The sequence below is a fragment of the Podarcis raffonei genome, chromosome Z (assembly GCF_027172205.1).
Source record: "Podarcis raffonei isolate rPodRaf1 chromosome Z, rPodRaf1.pri, whole genome shotgun sequence".
NCBI lineage: Eukaryota > Metazoa > Chordata > Lepidosauria > Squamata > Lacertidae > Podarcis > Podarcis raffonei.
This window is the reverse complement of record NC_070621.1, coordinates 16,535,969-16,560,859: the sequence shown is the minus strand read 5'-3', so window position 1 is coordinate 16,560,859 and position 24,891 is coordinate 16,535,969. Positions and strand designations below refer to the sequence as shown.

The following is a 24,891-nucleotide window of genomic DNA, read 5'->3' as shown; positions in this document are numbered from 1 at the left end:
AAAACTGGCATGCCAGGGATGACAATGAAAGGGAATTCAGTGCCACCAGGGGCGGGGAGGGGGGGCAGAACACGGAAGGGCTGTGGCTTGGTGGTAGAGTATCTGCTCTGCAGATTCAATCCCCAATGGTATCTTCAGGCAGGGCTGGGACAGCAGTGCTAGAAACTCAGATATATAAGCTAGGCGCCAAATGGCTCCTTAAACCAGTCGCCAAAACGGAATGCCTAGGTGCCAAATTGGGGCCAGAAGTCTCAAAAGTTGTATTTTTCAAAAACAACTTTTTGTTTTCCTGAAATCCATTCTGATTGTGCAGATAAAATGTCACAGATGGAATTCTACAGGATGGGGTTTGTGTGTGGAAACAGTCAGGACCCAATGATCCCTAGGTATGCACCTCCAGATGGTGGTGTCCTGGCATCTTCACTTGGTCGCAAATGGCCGACAGCCAGGTTCGAAACGCACCTGGTGCCTGGCAAGTTTTGAACACTGTGGGGGAGACTCCCTTCCAGAAACCCTCAGAGAGCTACTGGCAGTCGGTGTAGACAATACTGAGCTACATGGACCAAGGGTTTGACTCAAGCCAGCTTCTTATTTATAACATCCCATCACTTAAAACCACGAAGACTAGAATCTTACTTTATATTTAGGGGACGGACCACAGCTCAGCGGTAGAGCATTTGCTTTGCATGCAGAAGGCCCCTGGTTTATGCCCCAATTGCATCTCCAGGTAGGTCAGAGCAAAACACCCTGCCCCAAACCCCAGAGAGCCACTGCCAGTCAGTGCAGACAATACTGAGCTGGATGGACGAGTGGGCTGATTCAGGCTAAGGCAGCTCACCGTGTTCCTGTTTAATTGAGCTCTTTATATGGAATAACGAGGACTAGAACCTTACTTTATTTGAAAGGAAAGGTGGCACCTGCTTTCCATACAATGTAGAAAATATTGAGCTAGACAAACCAATGGTCTCATGGGATATAAAACAGCTTCCTGTGTTCCTAGTTTGAAAACCAGAGCCCTATCCAACACAACTGAAGCTAAAAAACCTTTTATAGGCACAGCAAAAAAGAGACACACAGAAAAATATGTACTAATCCAAGCCTAGCCCTGCCTGCACAGTAAAAAGAAATTTCTATTGTATGCGGCAAGTCAAAACCAGATTTGTGTTAAATCTGTCGAAAAACAAATATTAACTGCAGATTAAGGTCAAACTTGGATGGTTGATCCAGGACAGCCATATGGTATCCTTCAGCATGCAGCAGTGTAAAAAAACGGGGGTGGGGTGGGAATACGAAGGGGACCCTGACAAACCATATACTGTACAACATACTGTATAGGAGTTATATTTAAATCGACTGGGGAGGAAATATGCCAACAATTCCATTTGGAAATTCCCCAGCAATACTTGGCTTTTGATCACAGGAAAAGAAAGGGTTAATTTTGGGATGTGTTGAAAGCTTGTGGATAATAATAGGTATGCAAAAATGCTTATCCATCTGCCTAAGTGTGTGCTTAATTACTTTGGGCTGCAGCCAGTACAACCTTTCAGAGCAGACGCATTGAAAACAATGAATATTGCTCAATTCAATCCATTAATTTCAGTGGGCCTACTCTGTGTAGGACTGAATTGGGTACAACCTGTTGTTTTTGTTTTCATTTATAAAAATTGCAGTGTAAATGAGGTACTAATGAAGCCTCTAGCATGGGCCTCTATGGAAAGACAAACTCTTTTCTTTCCAACCATGTTTGCAACAGGACAATGTACAATATAAATGATGAAGCAAGACTTAAAAAACACAACATCCCCGTATAAAAAGCCATTCCCTAATGTCGTCATGAGCCCAGAGTCCAGCAGCGAACTAAGAGATGCAGAGTCAGAGGCTGCAGAGTCAGAATTATGCTCTTAAAAAAAAGAAAAAGATGCAGCACAAAAAGAAAACTGATGAGGAAGGAGGAGGAAATGTGCAAACTCAGATCCAAGTTCTCAGTTAATAAGTCCTTCTATTGACCAAGTGGAGCAGAGAAGTTCAAGAAGGTCTGAATGCAGTGGTGGAGCTTCATGCTCCTGCACCGGGGGTGGGGGTGGGGCTGGCACACATCCTGGTGGCGTGGCGCCCAGTGCGGGCAGGGGGTCAGCCGCAATGGCACCCCACCGGGATCAAGCTGCCGGGGGCAGTTTGCTCCCCCTCCCTTCCTCCACTAGTGTCTGAATGGCCTCCAGCGTCCAGCAGCAATGGAGACACAGAATCAAAAGATGCAGAGCCAATATGGGGACATGAGGGACCAAGGGCAGATGGACCAGATCCCACAGTATCAAGGTCCATACAACTACAGTGGACACTCGGGTTGCGAACATAATCCATACGGGATGCACGTTTGCAACCCACAGCACCCGCAACCTGCAGCGGTGCGCCTGCGCACGCGCAGGTTGCAATTCAGCACTTCTGTGCATGCACGACCACAGAAACCCGGAAGTAACCCGTTCCAGTGCTTCCGGGTTTCGGAGGGTCGTATACAAAACGCAACCTGAAGCGTCTGTAACCCGAGGTATGGACTGTACAGTCAGGATCCTCATGCACATTAGTAAGTGCAGTTTGGCGGTGGAACAGACTCCCTCCGGAGGTGGTGGGCTGTCCTTCCTTGGAGATTTTAAAGTACAATGGTAGCTTGAGTTACAAACACCTCAGGTTACTAACGCTTCAGATTACAAACTCTGCTAACCTAGAAGAGTTACCTCGAGTTGAGAACTTTGCCCCAGGATGAGAACGGAAATCGTGTGCCGGTGGCGCAGCAGCAGCAGCAAGAGGCCCCATTAGCGAAAGCACACCTCTAGTTAAGAACAGTTTCAGGTTAAGAACGGACCTCCGAAACGAAATAAGTTCCTAACTAGAGGTACCACTGTAGACGTTGGATGGCCATCTGTCATGTATGATCTATTTGAGACTCCTGCATTGGACTAGATGACCCTTGGGGTCACTTTCAACCCTACAGTTCTACGATTCTATTATCTTATCCCTGGGCCTGAGGAACTGGGGTCCTCCTAACCTACCCTCACCAGTCCAACTCTGCAGGGAACGCTCCCAGAAGGAGGCAAAGGAACACCTAACATGCGCCTGCCTGCAAGCAAGACGGGGTGGGTTGGCCCTTTAAGGACCCTGGTTCTATAAAAGGGAGTGGAGCCAAGGAAAAGCAGGGGGGAGGAAGAGGAGCCTCAAAAGGCCACAGCCAACCTTGGTTGGAGGAAGTTGCTCACTGCCTGATGACTGCGACACTAGCCCTGCAGGCTCCCCTGCAAGAACGGAACAGGACAAATGCACACAAAATCTGAGGGTGGACAGGAAATATCAGAGGGGGAAGAGATCAGATCTTTGCAGGAAACCACAAGTTCAGGCGCTAAGCTGACATGACTTCTCCACTCCACATTTTGCTGATGTTTAACCTGAATGCAGGGACGCGGGTGGCGCTATAGGTTAAATCACAGAGCCTAGGACTTGCCGGTCAGAAGGTCGCGGTTTGAATCCCCGCGACGGGGTGAGCTCCCGTTGCTTGGTCCCTGCTCCTGCCAACCTAGCAGTTCGAAAGCACGTCAAAGTGCAAGTAGATAAATAGGTACTGCTCCGGCGGGAATGAAAAACGGCGTTTTCGTGCGCTGCTCTGGTTCGCCAGAAGCGGCTTAGTCATGCTGGCCACATGACCCGGAAGCTGTACGCCGGCTCCCTCGGCCAATAAAGCGAGATGAGCGCTGCAACCCCAGAGTCGACCACGACTGGACCTAATGGTCAGGAGTCCCTTTACCTTTAACCTGAATGCAGTGGAGAATCCATCAGCAGCAAGACAAGAGATGCCTAACCCTCTGGACTGATTCCTTCCAAAGCTTTCCCCCAACCTTCAGGCTGTTTCCCTCCCTCAAGGAAGCTAAAAATGATCAAGGGGATGGGGGGACTGCCCTGAGAGGAAAGGCTGGCACATTTGGCACTGTTCAGTTTAGAGAAAAGGTGAGTAAGTGGCAACATGACAGATAAGACGTTTATAAAATTATGCATGGAGCGGAGAAAAGTTTTCCTCCCTCTCTCATAACTCTGGGACTCGTGCACAGCCAGGGAAGCTGAACGCTGGAACATTCAGACCAGACAAAGGGAAGGACTTCTCCATGCAGAGAATAGTGAAATAGTGAAATTCGCTCCCACAGAAAGCAGTGATGCCCACCAACCTTGATGGCTTTAAAAGAGGCCTGCATGGTCGGAGCCAGTCTCTGGAAACCGCAGGAGGGGAGAGTGGTCCTGTTTTGGGGCTTCTCATTGGGGGCATCAGGCTGGTCACTGTGACAACAGGATGCTGACCTGATCCAGCAGCGCTCTTCTTATGCTCATCCAGAAGCTTTTGTGGGTGCTAACAGCATCGCATATTAACGCCCTGACACCAGGAGCACAAATCATAATTAACGGACAACAAAAAAGGATGCTAGAAGGGGTGTCATTATCATCTTGCCTCCTTGAACTTTCTCCAGTTAACACTCCTAAAGTAAACAGACCGTTGGCTTTATGAAAAATGCTTTTAAAAATCCTGAAGATCCGCATGAGGATCATATCAATGTACACACCTGTCTTGCTTTCCAACAAAAAGTAACTAAATGGTGCTTTGTAGTTTGTTATTTTCACAGTCTTCCTGAGATTTTCTTCTCCAGAGGATTTAGATGAACAAAAGCATTCTTTGTCAGATTATTCTTTTGCAGAGCAAATCCTTAAATAACCTGATCCTGAAGTGCACTAGTGGTTCACAAAGCAGAGAAGAAATATTTTTACAGTCTGTACTTGTGCAGGGAAAGGTAGAACAGGGTTGTTGTGCAGTTCAGCATGTGCAAAGAGAAAATGAAAACTGCATTTAATTTTATCCCAACACTGTGTAGAAGAGTAGAGGAAATGACTCCTGCAACCTGAAGAAATTTTACACACTGGACTGTGCCATTTGCATGAGGAGAGGAACATCTCGTGATGAATCACCCCACTTGGCCTCAACAGATGCGTCCTACATATTTATACTCTTTTTTAAGCAGTCATAAGGACCAGAAACTTGGATCAAACAAAACATCACATTAAAATGCATGATTTGGTCTCAGCTCATACTTGTTTTATTTGTACATAGAAACCGTGTGCGTAGTAGTTATTGTGGGATCAGCTACAGAAAATGGGGAAACAGAACAATGAGAACATCCATGGTGTATCGATGTAAGTGCTATTATGTGGATTTGTTCTCCTTTCTCTCACTAACCCTCATTTTTCTAAAGATGAAAATGCAGCATGACCTACAAACTGTTCCTACCCCCCAGGCTTTCTTCCCTCCCTCTCCCCCTCTTTCATTTGTGGGTTGATTTATTTTTTAAACACTAGCCCTGCACCACCACCATCTTTACCCAAGTGAAACCTCGGAGTTAATTACAGCTTGCCCATTAAGGCACAAACCATTTTAATGTTGCCCCAGTACCTCAGAGAAGCTTAGGGTGGTGTGCAGCACAGGGCCATCGTCTCCACACTTTGGTAAACCAAAGGCATTAAAAGAAGCAACCCCACCCCCAAATAAAACCACCCCAGCTAAGAGATCTAAGGAGCAACAAACATGCCCTTAAGGGACATTAATACTCCCTTTGCTTGAATGGGAATGAGCATACCCTGCCCCCAACAGATCAGTTTCTCCAGGGCTTGGTTTTTCCAGATAAAAGGAAAATATTTCAGAACTGGGGGAGGGGGAGTGTGTCTCACATCATTTTGCTTACCCATTTCCTAAACAGATGGAAGTTCAAGGCATTTTTTCGTAAGACTGTGCTATTACAATCATCATCATCATCATCATCATCATTCTGTCGAGATCATCAGAGGGGGCCCTTTTGACCACTCCACCATCCTCTGAAGCTCGGGGGACAGGGTGGCCCAGGAGAGGGCATTCTCTGGGGCAGCCACTAAGATGTGGAATTCCCTCCCCACAGAGGTACATCTGGCACCTTCATTATGCAGTTTCCATTGCAGACTGAAGATGCACCTCTTTGACATGCTCTTTGGCACCTGGTATCACTCTCTAATATATAAAATCATAAGGATGTTGTCATGCTGCAGTTCGCTTACCCACAGGCAGGTGGAGCTGCAAACTACATAGTGTGATGAGCTGCTGGGCCATCTGGCAGCCCTGGCAAGGCATGGAGAGGAAATGGGTTCTGAAGGACAGAGATGCAGGGCCCAGACAAAGTGAGGAGGAGAGAAATTCTGTGGGGAGGAAAACTGAGACAGGGAAGGGGGTTGGTATGTGGAACGAATTGGGGGGGCACCCTCTACTTGCTTACATATCCACTTTCTTGTGGTTTTCCAAGGAGGCATCTGGTTCGTCACCGGATTAATAGTCCTTCAGTCTGATTCATTCATATTATTAACTGATATATATAATCAGTCAGTCCTGAGGGTCACCAGCCACCCCTGCAGTGTAGGCAAACTAAATGGATTGTAGGCTATAGTTTTCAAAGAAGAACTGGAGATGTGTGTATCTGAAGAAGTGTGCATGCACACGAAAGCTCATACCAAGAACTAACTTAGTTGGTCTTTAAGGTGCTACTGGAAAGAAAAAAAATTTTTTGTTTTGACTATGGCAGACCAACACGGCTACCTATCTGTAACTGGAGATGTACAGTGCCAACGCAGTTCTGGGGAGAGAAACCATTTTCTCCTACTGCACTTGAGGCAAAAGAAAACATGTCCACCTAAAACAAAAACACAGCTTACGCAGACCATTCTTGCAAGATCCTTCAAATCAGGGCAATAAAGAACATGAGAAGAGTCTGGTTGCTGAATGAGGCCAAAGGGAGCCCATCTAGTCCAGCATCCTGTTCTCACAGTGGCCAATGAGATGTCCCAATGGGAAACTCTCAAGTAGGACATGAATGCAATAGTTGTTGCTCAGTATTCAGAAATAGACTGCATTTGAGGATGGAAGCTCCATTCTTAGTTAGCATGGCTAAGAAGATCCCTGCAGGTCAGAGCAAGCAGGATATGAGTTCAATAGCAACACTCTCCCCACTTACGATTCTCAGGAACTGGTGTTCAGAGACCATACTGCCTCGGACAGTGGAAGAAGAACATAGCCATTGTTGCAAGCAGCTACTAATAGTCTAAATAGGCCCTACACGCCTTTCATCAAACCCCACCAGATCTAAGAGGCCCTGATTCAAAAGGAAAATGCATTCCACTCTATCAACAATATTTAGAAATGGGTTAAGAGGTGACTTTTATGCTAGAATCCTTCCAAGACTGTACCCACTACAGTTTGTGGGAATCCCATCTTCAAATGATCCTCCACACTATTCAAATCCCTGCATGCAGAAAATGGTAATGAGAGGAATCAACATTGTAGTCCACTGCACCCTCCCTATTGAAAACCAGTCTTCTACATGCAAGAAGCACGTTTGCAAGAAGTTTGCAAGACAAAAACCAGACACTGAATAAGCCTACTTCAACACACACACACACACACACACACAAAACCAAACAAACAACAACTGAGCTCCTATCAATGTGAGAACTGTAATTTAAACACATCAAGACTAATCCACAGGGAATTTCCTAGGGATTATTACTGGCTAGAGAAGCTGGTGGCCCAAAGGCTCAGCCAAGAGCTGTTAACCCAAGATGGTAATTGAGCCCAGAGAAAAGCCCCCTCTTCCAAGATAACTGCTCCTTGACCCCCTCCCCTGCACCTTAATACTGCGGAGCCAGTCTTTCCAGCAGGAGACATAAGCCAAGCTGGTCAGTCCATCCTTCCATTTACCAAATCTCTGAACAAACCTGGCAGAGGTCTAAATATTATTGTTACTGATTACATTCATGAATCACTTCCCATGAGACATCGCAAAGCAATTTTCAATGAAATAATACACGTAAAACAGCTGGGGGGGGGGGAGAACTGGTGTGTGTGTGTGTGTGTGTGTGTGTGTGTGTGTCTCGTGCGTGCGCTCTCTCTCCTGTCAGGGATTCTCAAACTTTCACCTCCTTTCCAACTTTACGGTTATTGTGTTTGTGTGTGTGTGTGTGTGTGTGTGTGTGTGTGTGAAATTCTAAAGCATATATATAGACCACTTAACATCTCAAAAATCTCTTTAAGAAGTGACTTAGATATTATATATAAAACCTGCCACCCATTTACCTGAGGGTAACCTAATTAATAAATTGCACAAGGTTTGGGAGACTTTCCCCTCATGAACAACATTCTGAATTGAGGGAACGAATGCAGTGCTGGAGTAAGGGTATTGTAGGTGGTTCCCCTGCACAGGGTGCTGAACCAAGGGAGCATGTAATAAAATAAAATAATAATAATAATAATAATAATAATAATAATAATGCCTATTTTTAACTAGACACATACTCAAAGTTAGGCCTCAATCAGATGGATGATTGAGTTGCTGCGCATGCGCAGAATGGAAGGTGAGAGGGTGAAGGGCCTGAAATTAAGAAATATTTAGGGGGGCGCCAAATTTTGTCCTTGCTCAGGGTGTCATATTAACAAAGTCTGCCCTTGGCATATGCCACTGGTGGGCACGGCCAGAGGTAAGAAGCAAGCAGGGAGTTGCCAGGCATATGCAAGTCAGAGAAGTCACTCAAGCAACGCAGTCTAGAGAGAAAAGTCTGGATAACACTCAACTGAGCAAACTGAACAAAAAGAACACATAAATTTGAGGAGAGGGGGTTTGGCTCTCCTAGTTCTGGCCTTGTGCAGAGCAGAGAGACATTCAACCATGTGGAGGGAAAACTCCCTCAGAATGGCACATGCTACTCTGACAAACATCCTGCCACTCTGCCCGGCTGCCATGCAACACCTACATACCTCTCTTTGCTAGCAGACTACCTCCTCTGCCCTTCCCCCCTCAAAAAAGAAGAAGATGCTTGACAAAGAATTTCCCCTTTTGGGAGGAATTCTTAGGGTTGTTTTCTGTTCCTCAGCTATTTTTGTTGTTGTTCTGTGGGTTGCAGTGTTTTGACTTCAAGTGCATCATCTCTTATACCTGAGCATCAGAAATTGGAGGGATGAGATGAGGGACAAAGACAGCAGTGGCAACAACAGAAATAGCTTCCTTTCTTGAAAACACCCTTGCATACAAAAAAAACATGAAAAGAGGGTTCTGGTAGCCACCACTTCCTGCCTCCCTCAGTTCCCCACAGCGAGCTAAGGGTGGAGGATGTTTCTGGAGATTTGAATATGTCAAGACTTGAGAGGCCTGCAAGAGGTTTTTGACTCAGGAAAGTTACCGGGCCAGAGAATAACCACACTTAAAATGAGCCAGTAACAATAGCTGAAATCAGTACCCGGTTCAGAAGCAGAATAAAATAATCATAATACAAATACAGGATTACAATTTCCAGAAGCTTCTAAGGCCACTGAGGTGGTAAAATTAAACTTTGGGAAGAATTTATGAGGTCAGACCATTGGTCCATCCAGCTCAGTATTTTCTACACCGCGAGTTGGAACCTCAGATCTGTATGTGGCCCTCAGGACTCACCCTAGGCCATGCGTGCCATAAAGGACATCTGCTTGCAAAAATGTACATAATGCGGAAATTGCATACATAAAATGAGTACAGTATATTAGGCGAACACTAAAATATGCAGAACTGGCACGGTTATAGACGCCATATTAATAATATTCATTCCACATTTATCAATCAATCTCCTAGTGTGGTAGCACCTACACTTCGGAACTCCCTGCCTCTTGACATCAGGCAGATGCCTTCCCTATACAGGCGTACATTTCCAAATTTGCACTTTCCAGAACTTTATGATCACTGAAGCAAAGACATCTTTTGAAATTTGCATTTATACAAATTTTGTAACCAATGTTTACAGAAATGCATATATTGGGGGAAAGTGTGCATAAAAATGAAGTTATTAGTGAAAATAACAGTTAAAAATGAACTATATTACGGAAGTTGGCTAAAAAATGGGCACATTAGTCCAAATCTGCGCCAAAATACTGTTGAATTTTCATGATGATTTAAAACAAATAAATAAATTGCTGCAAAGTGTGAATAACTGAATTTAAGAATGGGAAAATGAACCAAACCAAACTTGACAATTCTTCCATCCCTAATTATTAGCAAGCCCCCTCCCCACATGAACCAGAAGCACAAGGAGTCACCCCTTCAGTGAAGTGGCCACAACACTATGGAACTCCCTCCCACTAGAAGTCAGACAGGCACTGTCCCTGCCAAGTTTCAGCCTTCGGGTTTAAAACAGTTTTGATTCCTGGAGGCACCAATTTGCACCAATGATTGCTACTTTGATGGTTTTAGTTTATGTTTGTATTTGGAGACCCAGATGACAAAAAGCAGCATATAGATATTTAAAATATCTAAATAAACATAATTCCTATCATCCCCAGCTGGCACTCTGTTGAAGAAGGGCAACCAGATGACTCGACACAGGCGAGAGAGTCCCGCATTGAGGGGGTTGGACTAGATGATGCTCGTGGTCCCTTCCAACTCTGCAATCCTATGATTTAATGACTGCACTGTTACCTGAGGTTCTGCCCTGACACAGTCACAAACGAGGAAGGACCCGTTTACCTTTTTAAAGATCCATGTTGGTAATAGCCAACGACAGCTCACGAAACAGAACGACATTTGACCAGAACTCTTAAAAGCTGTTGCAGAAACAAAGGAAAAACCGGTGCAGGATCTGAACCCGGTTCAACACGTCACTTCAGGGAGGATCTTGCCTCGCTGATCCATTCAGAGTAGAGAAGCAAGCAGGCAAAGATGCAGTTTCAACTGACGATAGCTGCCAAGAACCAGGCACTTAGCAGGTGCCTCTGCTTCCACTGCTAGCATCAAGGTCAAGACATGCCAAGAAGCCAACGGCAGTTGCTGCAAGACAGATGCAGTGCAGAATGGCCACACCGAGCTGAATTTAAACACGTTTCAGTGTTTAAGACCATGCATGTGAAGAATGTCTTATTCACTATGAAACCTGTAACGTCACCAACAAATATCAGTAAGGTGTCAAAGAGGAAATGAATGGTGCAGCGGAAAAACCACCCTGCCTACCGTCAAGCATTTATCATTATTGATTCAACACTGTTAATTCTCAAAACTGCTTGAAGGAGCACACTAAAGGCGCTGTCAGACAACCGGAAGTGGGCAGTGTGTGTAAGAAATTAGTTTAAAATGTAAAGGCTGCTATGAGCTTATTCTCTCTCTCTCTTTTTTTTAATAAATATTTATTGAAATTTTCAACAAATAAAGAAAAAAACAACAATTAAAAACACACTTATTCTCGGGCCTTGTCAGGTTTATCAGCCTTGTGGCGATGAGTAGCTCTGGTATGTTGTGGCTTCAGGTAGGATGTAATGGACTGATTATATTGCCCCGATGGCAGTAGAATTATCAACTGCTGTCAAGTTAGGCTGCCCGTTGCATCTCTCCACAATTCAGGGCTCTGGGCCTTCCTTGCTTCCAATCAGGAAAAGTCCCCAGAATAGTGACTCATGCAGAGAGAGAGAGACACTGGAGGTTTAGCTTTTCTGAAGGTGAGTAATTCTGATCTTTATAATTAGGGCCAGCACTGAGGGAACTGGATCAGGAGGATCTACCGAACCTCAAGAGATGTCTGTTCCGGGAGAGGATCCCAGTGATGTCTCGAGTGAGAGAGCAGGCAAGTAGTCAGGATCTCCCTCCGATGCACCCTCAGATATGCCCATTCCAGCAGGGCCAAGAGCACACATGATGCTGTGTCTGGCCTTACCCCACCTGTCCCCTACACCAGGAAAACCCTAGTGCTGGGGCACTCAGTTCTCACCCTGCCAGCCCACTAGAAGGACCACCCTTTTGACTGCCCAGTGCAGGGACTCCAGCAGTTTGCTCTCCTAGTTTGTTTCGGGCCCCACACATCAAGCAGGCCACACGCTGGATTTGATCTTTGGTGTAGGTATAGATGTGATCATGTCTCCTTCGATGAAGGTGCCATGGTCTGATCACTACGCTCTGAAAGCCAGGATTGACTTTCCACCCCCACCCTGCTTAGGTGCCAAGCCGATTTGGGCTCACCCGCAGAGGCTGATGGACCCTGATAGATTCCGCCAAGCCTTGCGGGACCTTGCTCCCCCTGGCGACTCATTGACTGAGCTTGTTGAGGGCTGGAATATCCAGCTCCTGGCAGCCATCGATGAGATCGCACCGAAGCGCCCTCTGCGACCCCGCAGAAACCGGGCTCCCTGGTTTACCGAGGAGCTCCGGAAAATGAAGCCTCAGACGGCTAGAGCGAGTATGGCGGGGTGCCCGTGACGGAGCCTCAAGAACATCTTATAGGGCTTTTATGAAAACCTACGAGATGGCGGTGAAGGCTGCTAAGAAGTCTTACTTCTCGGCCTCCATTGCATCCGCTAGCTCTCGCCCGGCGCAATTATTTAGTATAATCAGGTCTTTAACGTCCCTTGAAGGACAGCCAAATTTAAATAACAATTTGACACACGGCTGTGAGGCATTTGCGAGCTTTTTTGCGGAGAAGGTCTTGTTGCTCCGCCATGACCTCCCTGCCAATTTGGATACAATAAAGGAACTGGAGGCCCCTCGACTGTCCTCGGGTCCGGTATTGGACCACTTTGACCGGATATCCCCAGCCGATGTGGACAGACTTCTCCGAGCTGGAAAGCCCACCACCTGTCCTCTCGACCCGTGCCCGTCTTGGCTGATTAGAGCGTGTCCAGACGAGGTGCGGGCCCTCCTGGGGGATATCATCAATTTGTCCCTTGGCACAGGGACATTCCCAGGGGAACTGAAGGAGGCAGTGGTGCGCCCGCTCTTAAAGAAAACATCATTAGATCCTTTAGATCTATCAAATTACCGCCCGGTTTCGAATCTTCTGTTCCTGGGTAAGGTGATTGAGAGAGCGGTTGCTGAACAGCTTGGTGGGTTTCTGGATGAAACATCGGCTCTGGATCCATTCCAGTCTGGCTTCCGCGCTGGTCATGGGACCGAGACAGCTCTGGTTGCCCTAACAGATGATCTTCGTAGACAGCTGGATCGAGGCGGGTCGGGGCTGCTGATTCTTCTAGATCTGTCAGCAGCTTTCGACATGGTTGATCACAAACTTCTGGACCACCGCCTTGCCGACGTGGGGATCCAGGGCACAGTCCTTCAATGGCTGCGCTCGTTTCTCTCTGGTTGGGGACAGAGGGTGGCGCTTGGGGGGGAATTGTCATCGCGCCACTCCTTGGTGTGTGGAGTACCTCAGGGTGCGATACTCTCCCCAATGCTTTTCAACATCTTTATGCGCCCCCTCGCCCAGCTTGTCCGGAGTTTTGGGCTGGGTTGCCATCAGTATGCCGATGACACCCAACTCTATCTGTTGATGGATGGCCATCCTGACTCGGCCCCAGACACACTGACCAGATGTCTCGAAGCTGTGGCTGGATGGTTACGTGGGAGCCAGTTGAAGCTAAATCCTTCGAAGACAGAGGTCCTGTGGCTGGGACGGGACGATATGGGATTGGGGGGGCAACTCCCATCTCTTGCGGGGGCGCAGTTAGTGCCAGCACCGTCTGTTAAGAGTTTGGGTGTAATCTTCGACACCTCCCTTTCCATGGAGGCGTAGATTGCAGCTATAACAAAGGCGGCATTTTTCCATCTCCGCCAAGCTAAGCAGTTGGCTCCTTACCTCTCTCGCCCTGACCTAGCCACTGTGATCCACGCGATGGTCACCTCCAGACTGGATTATTGTAACTGGCTCTACGTGGGGCTGCCCTTAAGACTGACCCAGAAACTCCAGCGGGTGCAGAATGCTGCAGCGAGACTCCTTACGGGGTCTTCGCTGCGAGATCACATTCATCCGGTGCTATATCAACTGCACTGGCTCCCGGTGGAGTACAGGATCAGGTTTAAGGTGCTGGTTTTAACCTTTAAAGCCCTATACGGCCTAGGACCCTCGTACCTACGGGACCGCCTCTCCTGGTATGCCCCACAGAGAAACTTACGGTCTTCAAATAAAAACATCTTGAAGGTCCCAGGCCACAGAGAAGTTAGGCTGGCCTCAACTAGAGCCAGGGCTTTTTCGGCTGTGGCTCCGACCTGGTGGAACACTCTGTCACAAGAGACTAGGGCCCTGCGGGACTTGACATCTTTCCGCAGGGCCTGCAAGACAGAGCTGTTCCGCCAGGCCTTTGGCCAGGGCACAGCCTGACTCCCTCCCTCGGCAATCTTCGCGGAGCTCTGGCCCAATGGTGGCCAGTGGCCTGAATTTAATTAATTTTATAATGAATGATTTTAGAGTGTTGTTTGTGTTGTACTTTTGTATTGTTTTATTGTTGTTAGCCGCCCTGAGCCCGGCTTCGGCTGGGGAGGGCGGGATATAAATAAAATTTATTATTTATTTATTTATTATTATTATTAAATGCTATGTCCACCCTGTGGGGGCGGGGCGGGGTTGTCACTTGTTGATTCAACACCTTAGCTCATGTTTAACTACAACTTCCTCAGGCACCCGCGGATTCCTGCAAACCTGTCACTTGCCTTATATACCGATCTGACCCCAAAATAAAAACTGGAGCTTTGAGTTACAGTTCTTTGCCGGCCGGGGGGAGCCAGGACAAGGGGCTTTCGAGCGGGAGAGAAAAAATATATAATTCCTTTGGCAAAACAAATGACCAACAAGCCTTTCTTTTTTTTACCAGATGCATTCTGATATTCGATTTACTGTCGAATACCATCCATTTACCGAAAAGATAGTCTGTGCCCAGCTTTAAAAGCACAGATAATGATCTCAAACTTTCCATTTCTACGCTGTCTAATATTTCTCCCCTAACCATTCCTGAATGTATGTCAGGTTCTTGGATTTCCAGAGTTTTGGCTAACAGATTTTGCGGTTTTTACACTGAAGATCTATTCTCAAAACAGGTTTCTCTTGAAGCCTTCAGAGCGCGCTCAATGGGCAGGCCCTTAGGCTTCTCCAACCTGGTGCCCTCCAGATGTTTTGGACTACATCAGCCCCACCACCATGGCCATAACCAGAATTATCCACACATCAGTTTTCACCAACGCCAGACTGCAGTGGTGTTGGCATCTGGAGTTCCCCAGGTGTGATCATGCTTCTGAACCTATGGGGAACTATGGGAACAAGTTTTGGCTCAGTCCTTCATTTTGATTCAGTTGGGATTAGCTCAGTCGGTAGAGCATGAGACTCTTAATCTCAGGGTCATGGATTCAAGTTCCATGGTGGGCAAAAAGATTCCTGCATTGCAAGGGGGTGGACTGGATGACAATCATGGTCCTCTCCAGCTCTACCATTCTAGGATTCTATGTCTCTATGTTTCCCCCCGCCTGCTCCAAAGCCAGCTACACAACGACATAATGTGTCATTGCATCGCATGAACCCCGAGCAAAGTCTATCCACACACAATCTGTCATGCTTGCTGTTATGAATTTAGATTAGGAGGAGTGCTATATAAAGCACCAGCTACTACCAGAGGGTGCTATGCCACCCACAGTACACAAACAAGTAAATGGTCCACTAATGGGTGGTTGAAGCATGCTTTGCTCCCCAAGTATGAAGCTGTTAGCCAGGGGTCAGCAACCTTTTTCAGCCGTGGGCTGGTCCACCATCCCTCAGACCATGTGGAGGGCCAGACTATATTTTGGGGAAAAAATGAATGAATTCCTATGCCCCACAAATAACCCAGAGATGCATTTTAAATAAAAGCACACATTCAGCTCATGTAAAAACACGCTGATTCCCAGACCGTCCGCAGACCAAATTTAGAAGGCGATTGGGCCGCATCCGGCCCACGGGCCTTAGGTTGCCTATCCCTGCTGTTAGCGATGAAACTGTTGCTGAAATTGGGGAGGGGAGTGCTGCCATTTTGGAAATGAAAACATCAGCCACAATCACACCATAAAGTCATACCTTGGGTTGCGAACGTGATCTGTGCGGGAGGCACGTTCACAACCCACAGTGTTCGCAGCCTGAAGTGCCGCATCTGCACACATGCGTGATGCGATTCGGTGTTCCTGCACATGACATCATTTTGCACTTCTGCGCATGCACCAAAACCCGGAAGTAACCCGTTCCGCAACCTGAAAATGCGCAACCTGCAGCGTTTGTAACCTGAGGTATGACTGTACATTTAAAAACAGTATGATGCCACTTTAAACCGACATAGCTCGCCCCCAGAAAAAATATATTGGGAAGTGTAGTTTGTTAAGGGTGCTGAGAATTGTCAGGAGACCCCTTTACCCCTCCAAGAGCTACGGTTCCCAGAGTGGCTTAACAATCAATTGCTTTTCCCAGGGAACTCTAGGAATTGTAGTTCTGTGAGACTAATACCAGGGTCTCTTAACGCCTCTCAGCAGCCTTAACAAACTACAGCTCCCAGGATTCTTTGAGGGAAGTCATAGCTGTTTACATTTAAAGCAGTATCATACCATTTGAAGCAGTCATGGCTTCCCTCAGAGAATCCTGGGAGCTGTAGTTTGTTCAGGGTTCTAAACAAGAGATGCCTACTCACTTCCCAGAGCTATAGTTTCCAGAGTGGTTTAGCAGTCAATTCCTCTTCCCAGGGGACTCTGGAAATTGTAGCTCTGTGAAGGAAGTCACAGCTAAAAACATTGTAACTGCAATTACAGTAAATAAAAAACCATCCTTCCAGCCAAGGTAAATGGGTTCTACTCTCAAGGCGGCCAGGGGTGAGTATTCCTCAAGCACGAAATGCCTGGGTAACCAGGAATGTTTTTAAATCCATCCTTAAAGTTAATAATTATGGAGACAGGTGCATCTTGCTAGAGAGGGCATTCAACTACTGGGGAGCCACCACAGAAAAGGCCCTGTGGTAGCTCAGTGCCAACCACCAAGGCTTTACCTGCCCATTGTAGGGTCTGTGATGGTTATATCTATTTCAAAAGCTCTCCCCTACACAAATACACCCTGTGCTGAAGCCTGATATGGATGGATCCAGAACAGGTATTCACAATGCAGGGGCAGCACCTGGAAGAACCTCTCAGGCAGGGTGAATTTGATTTAAATCATTTTTTTTAACAGAAAGCCATTCCTGCTGGTATAATCTTAATATTTACAACCAGATGAAGGTTTAATTTTTGGAGTAATAAATTTTCAGAGTAGTTTTTACTGTCATGTAAAAAATGACTGATTTGGTTATACTATTAGAAATACATAGACAGATAATTATGAAATTATTGTGAGGTTTAATAAGTTACTGTTTATATTTGGACAACTTTTCTGCTGTACTTTATTGGAAGGAGAAAAATAATCATTTCCTTAAATAACAATTTAAACAATTTATTTAACTAAAACAATGACATTATAGCATATGTATCCATGTTTGTTAACTGATGTGGTTATACATTTTTTTTAAGAAAACAAACTTAGACTGAGTTTCAGCACACATCAAAAACTTAAAATAAATCCTTATTTCCTGATGAATAGCCTTTGGACTATAATGTAACTTAAATAAACTGTCCATGGGCTGGTAAAATACCAGGTAGACTGACAACCCTAAATTCATACGCTTTGTAGCAATCTGCAGCCATAAGCATATAGAACCTAAAGTGCATGAATTGGGCTGAATTAAGCATTCAGCTTGGCTATGTAAGTTGCCAGCACACCACAAGAGGAAATGAGGAGAGCAGAAAGTCTTGCACTCTGAGCTTCTCTTCCTGATTATCATTTTCTGCAAAACGTTTACCTCCACGATATTGGATTTATCTGTTGCAACAGCAGCATGCGTTACCTCCTGGCTACATCTAAATGAGGAAAATGCTAATCTCAGGAAGCCCCAGCAAACCGCTGAAAAGCATTTCAATAAGGAGAGGTTCTGTAGTAAAGCAGGACATTGAGAATGATGTCACAGTTTTGCAGCAACGAGAAACAGCACCTTTAGGAGACACGTTTCTCTGCTGTTAAACATGCTTGACTTCCTTTTTGGCGAGCTGAGCATCTTTTGAAAATACTGAGATCCATCTTACATTAAGGATTGAACAAAGCGCTCTACATCAGAATAGATTTCAGTGCTACCAGCCTCACAGTAAATATGTTTTTGTGATCGTGGCAACTCTTAAAATATTTTGAGATTATAAAGCATGTCCATTTGTATTGTTTTATCAGAATGTGATCCACCTGGAAATCTTTTTCAATGAAGGGTGGGATATAAATATTACTAAGTGAATAAACAAACAAACAAACCTTTTTTGAAATTATCACCTTTGAGCATGCCCAAAGCCTTTTACACTCTCAGTACAAGGTGCCCTTTTACTTCATTCCTGACTGTTTGGAATACCCACTGTGTGTTCAAAGCTTCAGGACTAAAAACTTATTTTTTTTAATGCACAAGTTGAAATTCCCCTGCAGAAAAAGTACCTCAGCCTTGAGGACTAGAAACTTTTTTAAAAAAAAAAATGTACAGGTTGAAATTATTATGCAGAAGTCCTACATTGCTCAGTCAGTATAGCATGAGGCTCTTAATCTCGGGTCATGTGTTTGAGCCTCATACTGGGCAAAAGATTCCAACATTGCAGGGGCTGGACTAGATGACCCTCGTGGTCTCTTCCAACTCTTAACAATTCTCTCATTATAAGTACCTCAGTCAACACCCACTGCCTGCAAGGCATATGTAGCTCCCAGCTGCTCCTACCATATTGTGCTTATCAAGTCTACTCGATTAGGACAAAACACCTCAGATTTGTTTTCACTTGCAAACAGCTGCTTATTTTACCTCTCCCCGCTTTGCAAAATCCTGCCTGCACATGTCAATCATCCTTCTCCCCCGCCCCACCACCCTGCCTCAGCTTTACTAGAGCAGACTTTTGCCAAATGTTGGGTATTCCTCAAAGAGAAAGCCTTGCTCGATACATAGAAAGGGAAGTTGTTCCTATATTGCCGGAAGCTTTTCTGTAGTAGGCATAAGGTGCTTGGGCCCTCTGCTGATGCTGAACCAGCTTGTCCAAAGCTTCAGAACTGCTCTGCATCAAGAATTCACAACCCGAGATCCCAACAGTTTCATGGAGGGCTGCAATTCCCAAAACTGATTTAGGAACACAGGAAGCTGTCTTATGCTAGACTGTCATTAAAATTCTAAATGAGCCAAGATGTAGGAAGCTGTCTAGCTCAGTACTGTCCACACTGACTGGCAGCAGCTCTTGAGGACTGCATGCAGGGAACGTTCCCAACGTCACCTAGAGATGCCACTGGGAACTGAGCCTGGTGGCTTCTGCACACAAAGCAGATGCTCTCCTACTGAGCCATAGTCCATCCCAAGAGTTTAAGTGTCTGTCCTGCCTCCCAGGGACATTGTTAGAAAAAGCAGCTACAGTGGTACCTCGGGTTAAGTACTTAATTCGTTCCAGAGGTCCGTTCTTAACCTGAAACTGTTCTTAACCTGAAGCACCACTTTAGCTAATGGGGCTTCCTGCTGCCGCTGCGCTGCCGGAGCACGATTTCTGTTCTCATCCTGAAGCAAAGTTCTTAACCTGAAGCACTATTTCTGGGTTAGCGGAGTCTGTAACCTGAAGTGTATGTAACCTGAAGCATATGCAACCTGAGGTACCACTGTACTTGTGGGAAGCATGGAGTTCACTGCATCCCCTGACCCAGATTGTCCCATGCAACCCAACAGCCAATAATGACAGCCAGACATAGCATCATCCATGTGTATAGAATCACGCCACAGAAATTTCCAAAGAGACAGACAAGTTTGTAATTAGCTGTTTCACCTGGAAAATGAAGCCTATCATCTCTCCTGCAGCAACATGTCAAATCAACCTGTAGACCAAACTACTCAGGGCCGACCCACCCATTAACTTCACTGAGGCACTTGCCTCAGGCACAGGCTGAGGACAGCTGAGAGGGGTGGCATAAATGGAAAGAGAAGGGCATCCTCGCCTGCCTTCATTTCTCCTTTGGCTGCTGATAGGAGCCGCCATCCCAGGACAGTTCCTCTGCCGCTGCCCCTTGTTCCTCAATAGCCTCCTTTTTTCTCCCCTGCCAGCTTCGGTGTGTTGAGGCTTCCCTGGGATGCCTCCAGTTGCAGCAGTAGTGGGCGCAGTTTTCTGATCTGCCTCAAACAGCAAAATGTCTTGGACCGGCCCTGAAACTGCATGGCTGTTAAGGATGCAGGGATACCGTGACCAATTTCCAGAGTTATTCAGTAAATGCATTTTTGCCTCAGGAGCAATTGTGGTGCTCATCCACAACTCCGAAATCCTGCTGTGTCTCGTAAGCCACAAGGCCCGCTAACGCCATGCCATCCTCGGCCTCCAGCTCAAATTCCCTTTGGCCAGCTCTCCGCAGCTAAAACACCTATCATTAAGCTATTTGGTGCACCCACAAATCCCAACCTGCTCGTCAAAAGAGGAAGCTCTAATACAGTTCTGCTCTGCCATTCCCCACAATGCTCAGCTCATACATCCGTGTTCTTCCAGTGTGTAAAAAACAAACAAAAACAAGGGTAGAAAACATGTGTCAGACCAAGGGCCACATTTTCTTCTCAGGCAACCTTCCAGGGGCCACATGTTGGTGGGTGGAGTCCAAGGCCAAAGAGGGCAGAGCAATGGATGTGAATTTCACCTTTCTATAACAGCCTTCATTCTGACACGTACCACCACCCAAGCAAGCAGCAGGCAATGACAGAGTTCAAGGGCAAAATAAAATGAAAGAGGGTGAAGTGGTATGGGCTGTGGCTCCGAGAAAGTTATTAGGGCCAGACAGAGAGGTCCAGGGGGCCGCAGTAGGCCTCTGAGATTGAGCTTCCCCATCCCTGGTGCAAAACTCTTCATCCTTTTTTTTAGAACACTGCTCTAAGGGACCTGCCTCCAGGTCTTCCAAAAACCAAGATAAGCTCAAGCATGGCTTGTTAAAGGTCCAAACTGAGGAAGCACACCTGGGCCATAGATAACACAAACCCTGCAATTGATCTAGCTGACTGTGGTCAGCTGTAGGCCATAGGGAGTGCTGCAAAGACGGCAGCCAGCATGGGGGGCATTGCAAGCAGATTCCCAAGGGCAGGAGTCTAGGTTTGCAGAGTGTTGGAGGAAGTGGTTAGAGAGAAGCTTCCCCTCCCCTTTGCACAATATCAGAACCTAACAGCGTCATACAGTGAAGCTGAAAGGTTGCCGACAGTACAAATTGTATTCCTCCACTCACATTTTTTTAAAAAAATTGCAATGTTAACTGATGGAACTCACTGCCACAAAATGCTGAAATGGCCCATTGGCTTAGATGCCTTTAAAAAGGGAGTATTATTATTATTATTAATCCAAATTATTATCTTCCCCATACACTCCCAGGGCATGCTGCAACAAAATATAAAATTAAGAAGCTGTTTAAAACAAATCACAAGAACAGTGGTGGGTCTTAAAAATATTTATCATGGGTGTCAAAGCCCAGGGTAAATATCCTCAGTGAATTTTTCTGATAAGGCTACTAATAGCCGTTATTCTTGCATTGCAGGGGGTTGGACTAGATGACCCTATGAGTCCCTTCCGACTCTTTGATTCTAAGGAAGCTTGTTATTCTGATTATGCAAACTGAGCCTTAATTCATACAAAGGCTTGCAGTGGTCTCAGAATGTTACCTCAGGGCACACCCAACACGCATGCGTCCATGTGCGCACACCCACACCCACTCACAGCTGAATCTTCGAAGGCTGACATGTCTAAGCATTGCTTTTTTAAACAAATCATGGGTTTAATCAATCCAGGTTCTACTCAGAGGAGACCCACTGACATTTACGACCCTAAATTCACCACATCCATCAGTTTCAATGGGTTGACTGTGCTGGACGCAACCTCCAATTTTCACCTTATTTTTAAGTTTTTTGGATTTACGCCTCTGTTTTTTCCCCAAAGAGCCCATCGCAGTGAACTTAGGAAGAGCCCAGCTATTGTATCAAGTCCCAAAAGTCCTGTCTTGTCCAGCCTCCTGTTCTCATAGTGGCCAAGCAGATGCACCCAATGGGAAGCCCCAAAGCGGGACCTGATTCCCCTCCCCCATTCTATCCTCACAATCGCCTTGCAAGGTAGACCAAACTAAGAAATTGCTGTGACTGCCTCAAGTTAGTCCCATGGCCAGTGGGTCTCTCCACCCCCCCATTGCAGGGCAGATAAAACGCACTGGGGGTGGCAGTGTTAGTGGTGAAGAGGCTGTTTAGGGGTAGAGATGTTTTGCTGCTAATGCATTGCAGGGGGGTTGGCCTAGATGACCCCTGGGGTTCCTTCCAACTCTACAAAACTTGGATTCTAGGGTGAGAGGAAGAAAGGGTGCAACCTAACTTCCCAAGAACAGCTGCCAAGTCCCAAGAAACCAGGTAAATAGAAACCTGCAAGTCTGATCTTCCCATTCCAAACCAGTTTCCTCACAGCCTGTTTTCTCTCTTTTAAGGGTACTAGAAGCTGGATCATTTTGTACATGAAGCCACTGCCTGCCTTTTTTGCTCTCTAACCAACTGAGCTATCCTAAACCCTTGCAAGAGACAGGCAAAAACACATCAGAAAGGAAGATCCCAATTTCTGACCTTGTTCCCCCAGCCTTAAATCCTTTAAAAATAAATGCATTATTTCCTTTTCTTTGCTGAGACCACCAGGACTCCTCTCCCAGGAAACTGTTTTATCATGGACATAAAACACACCTCCTCTTCCCTCCCCCCTCCTCTCTCCATTGCAGTCTTGGGGGTGAACACAGCAATGACACAGATTTCCTTCCTCAAGTTGAGAAATACAAATGATTATTTTTTTAAATAGGAAACGTCACTTGCTCCTCTCACAAACCTTCACCAACGCTGCAATATTTTTGAGGGGGGGAGGGGAGAAGGAGGAGGGGGTTGCAGCCAATGTTAGTCCTACGCGGAGTAGACCTATTGAAATCTCTAGTGATAGGACCAACTCAAGTCCTTACATTCCAATGGGTCTACTCCGAATAGTCTGGTGCAGCGCTTGGGTTCTTTTAACGACAGTATTCATTATGACATTCCAGAGGGCAATTATTAATTATGCATATAATTAATACGGACATGTGTGCACATACTCATTCGCTGGCTATCTCTTCCCCTCCCCTTTCTCAACTGTGGAAACATCTGGGGGTTTTTTGTAAAAAAGAAAAAAAGGAGCTAGTAAACACTACATTGCAGAGGAGGGAACACGAGGAGGAAAACCGTTATTTTCAGGCGGCAGAGAATAAGGCGTGTAGAGAGGCGAGCAGAGATAACTACTGTTGAGATCTAAGGACTTACCCAGAGTAGACTCACTGCAATCAATGTATTTTAGTGTTTGTTTTAAATACTTCCCCTGGTCCTCTGCTTGCAAATTGTTTTAACTGATTTAATGTTATGATTTTATACCTTTGCAGCCCCACTCAGGGACATATTTATGGCAAAAGCTTAGGGTAACTGGCCTTAATATTTTGTGTGTGTGTACTGCTGGTACCTGCTGTGTTATCTTACTGCGTAGGATTTGTATCCAGTGTTAGCCCCCCTCAAGAGTAGACCCCTTGAAATAAAACGAGCATGACTAATTTAAGCACACGGATTTCAAGTGGGTCTGCTCTGCGCGGAACCAACCTTGTGGTTATTAGGGGGTTGTACCCAATCTCCACCACTACCGTAAGTCCATTGATTTCCAACGGGTCTACTCTATGTAAGACTTACTTGGCTTCCACCCATAGAAAGACCGGCTTTTGCATTCCAATAAACCCTATTCAAGAGTGTACTCACTAAAATGAATAGACCCAAACTATACCCCTTATTTCCAATGGGTCTACTCTTAGGAGGTCGAATATTAGCCGAAACCTGGAGGCTGGCTTTTATTTTTGGAGGAGTTAACTTTCTCACACCATTTTCTACGAAGACTTAAATTGCCAATAGAATAAAGACCTAACTTTATTGCACTGTTTTCCTGTGCAGATTTAGAACTCTAATAGAATGCCTATCTGTATCTAACCTTATCGCAGTTTTCCATGCAGATCCAAACCCCCAGCATTTTGTGTGTGTGAGTAAGTGAGAGACATGCATGAAGTGACGCGCTCGTCGCCCCCCACCCCAGCTCAGGAATAATGCAATCCCTCTCCCCCACATGCTGCTGCTCAGCCATGTAGAAATAGCCCCCACCCACACACTGCAAAAATCCATGCCTCTCTTCCACGACCACCAACCCATTTCTTCCTCTTGCTGCCTCTTCTACTTACCCAAAGCTCCGTGCCCCAACTCATGGCTCCAGCGACGGGTGGGCTAGGGGGCCGGCCCTGGGTGCGATATTCAACGCCGGGGGGTCCACACCCCCTCGTCCTTCGCCTGCCACCCCAAAAGCGAGGCCAGCACCCCTCCAAACCGCTTGCAAAAAGAGCATAAGCTTGCAAAACTACAATATAGCAACAATAATAGAGCTTTGTGCCCTTGATTTGATTGCTTGCTAGGTTGCCTCCTCTCGTGGCTATTGTTGCTACCACCTCATTGCTGCCTCCAGAGCAAAATGGCCAAAGCAGCAGCAGCGGCAGCAAAATCAAGCGAGTAGCTCTCAGAGTAGTAAAGGGAGGAGACCCAGGGAGGAATTGACAGCACCTGGGAAGCGCGCATGCGCCCGGCAGTAAGGCGCATGCAAGGAGGAGGGGGGATTCAGTAGTCTGGTGCTGGGATTGCGCAGGCGCCAAGAGTGGGCTCAACTGATGCTCCAGGGGAATTTTATTTTATTGAGCCAAGCTGTCAAGTGAAGCTCCTCAAATCTCAGTGCAGCATCCTAAGGCTTTGCAGCAGAGATGCAACTGTGGTACAGATTTGGTACAGGTTTTCTTATTTCGTTTTGTAATGCACAGAAAGCAGAAAAAAAACCCAGTTATAACTACAGATGGAAATGAAAAGATTAAAAACAAAACTATAGA

General features: G+C 46.1%; 1 protein-coding gene across 17 annotated transcripts in view; it reads right to left on the bottom strand.

Annotated features, from left to right (window-relative positions):
* Window positions 1–24,547, bottom strand: part of FNBP1 (formin binding protein 1) — a 114,631-nt gene extending 90,084 nt beyond the window's left edge. For 9 of the 17 annotated variants that reach the window (XM_053374115.1, XM_053374112.1, XM_053374117.1 and 6 more), the window contains exon 1: window positions 24,202–24,546. In XM_053374115.1, coding sequence (XP_053230090.1) covers window positions 24,202–24,225 — 24 coding nt within the window. In that variant the 5' untranslated portion in view covers window positions 24,226–24,546. Of the gene's footprint in view, window positions 1–24,201 lie in introns of all 17 variants that reach the window. The other 8 variants (XM_053374113.1, XM_053374111.1, XM_053374114.1 and 5 more) reach the window with 2 other exon arrangements.
* Window positions 24,548–24,891: the final 344 nt, after the last annotated feature.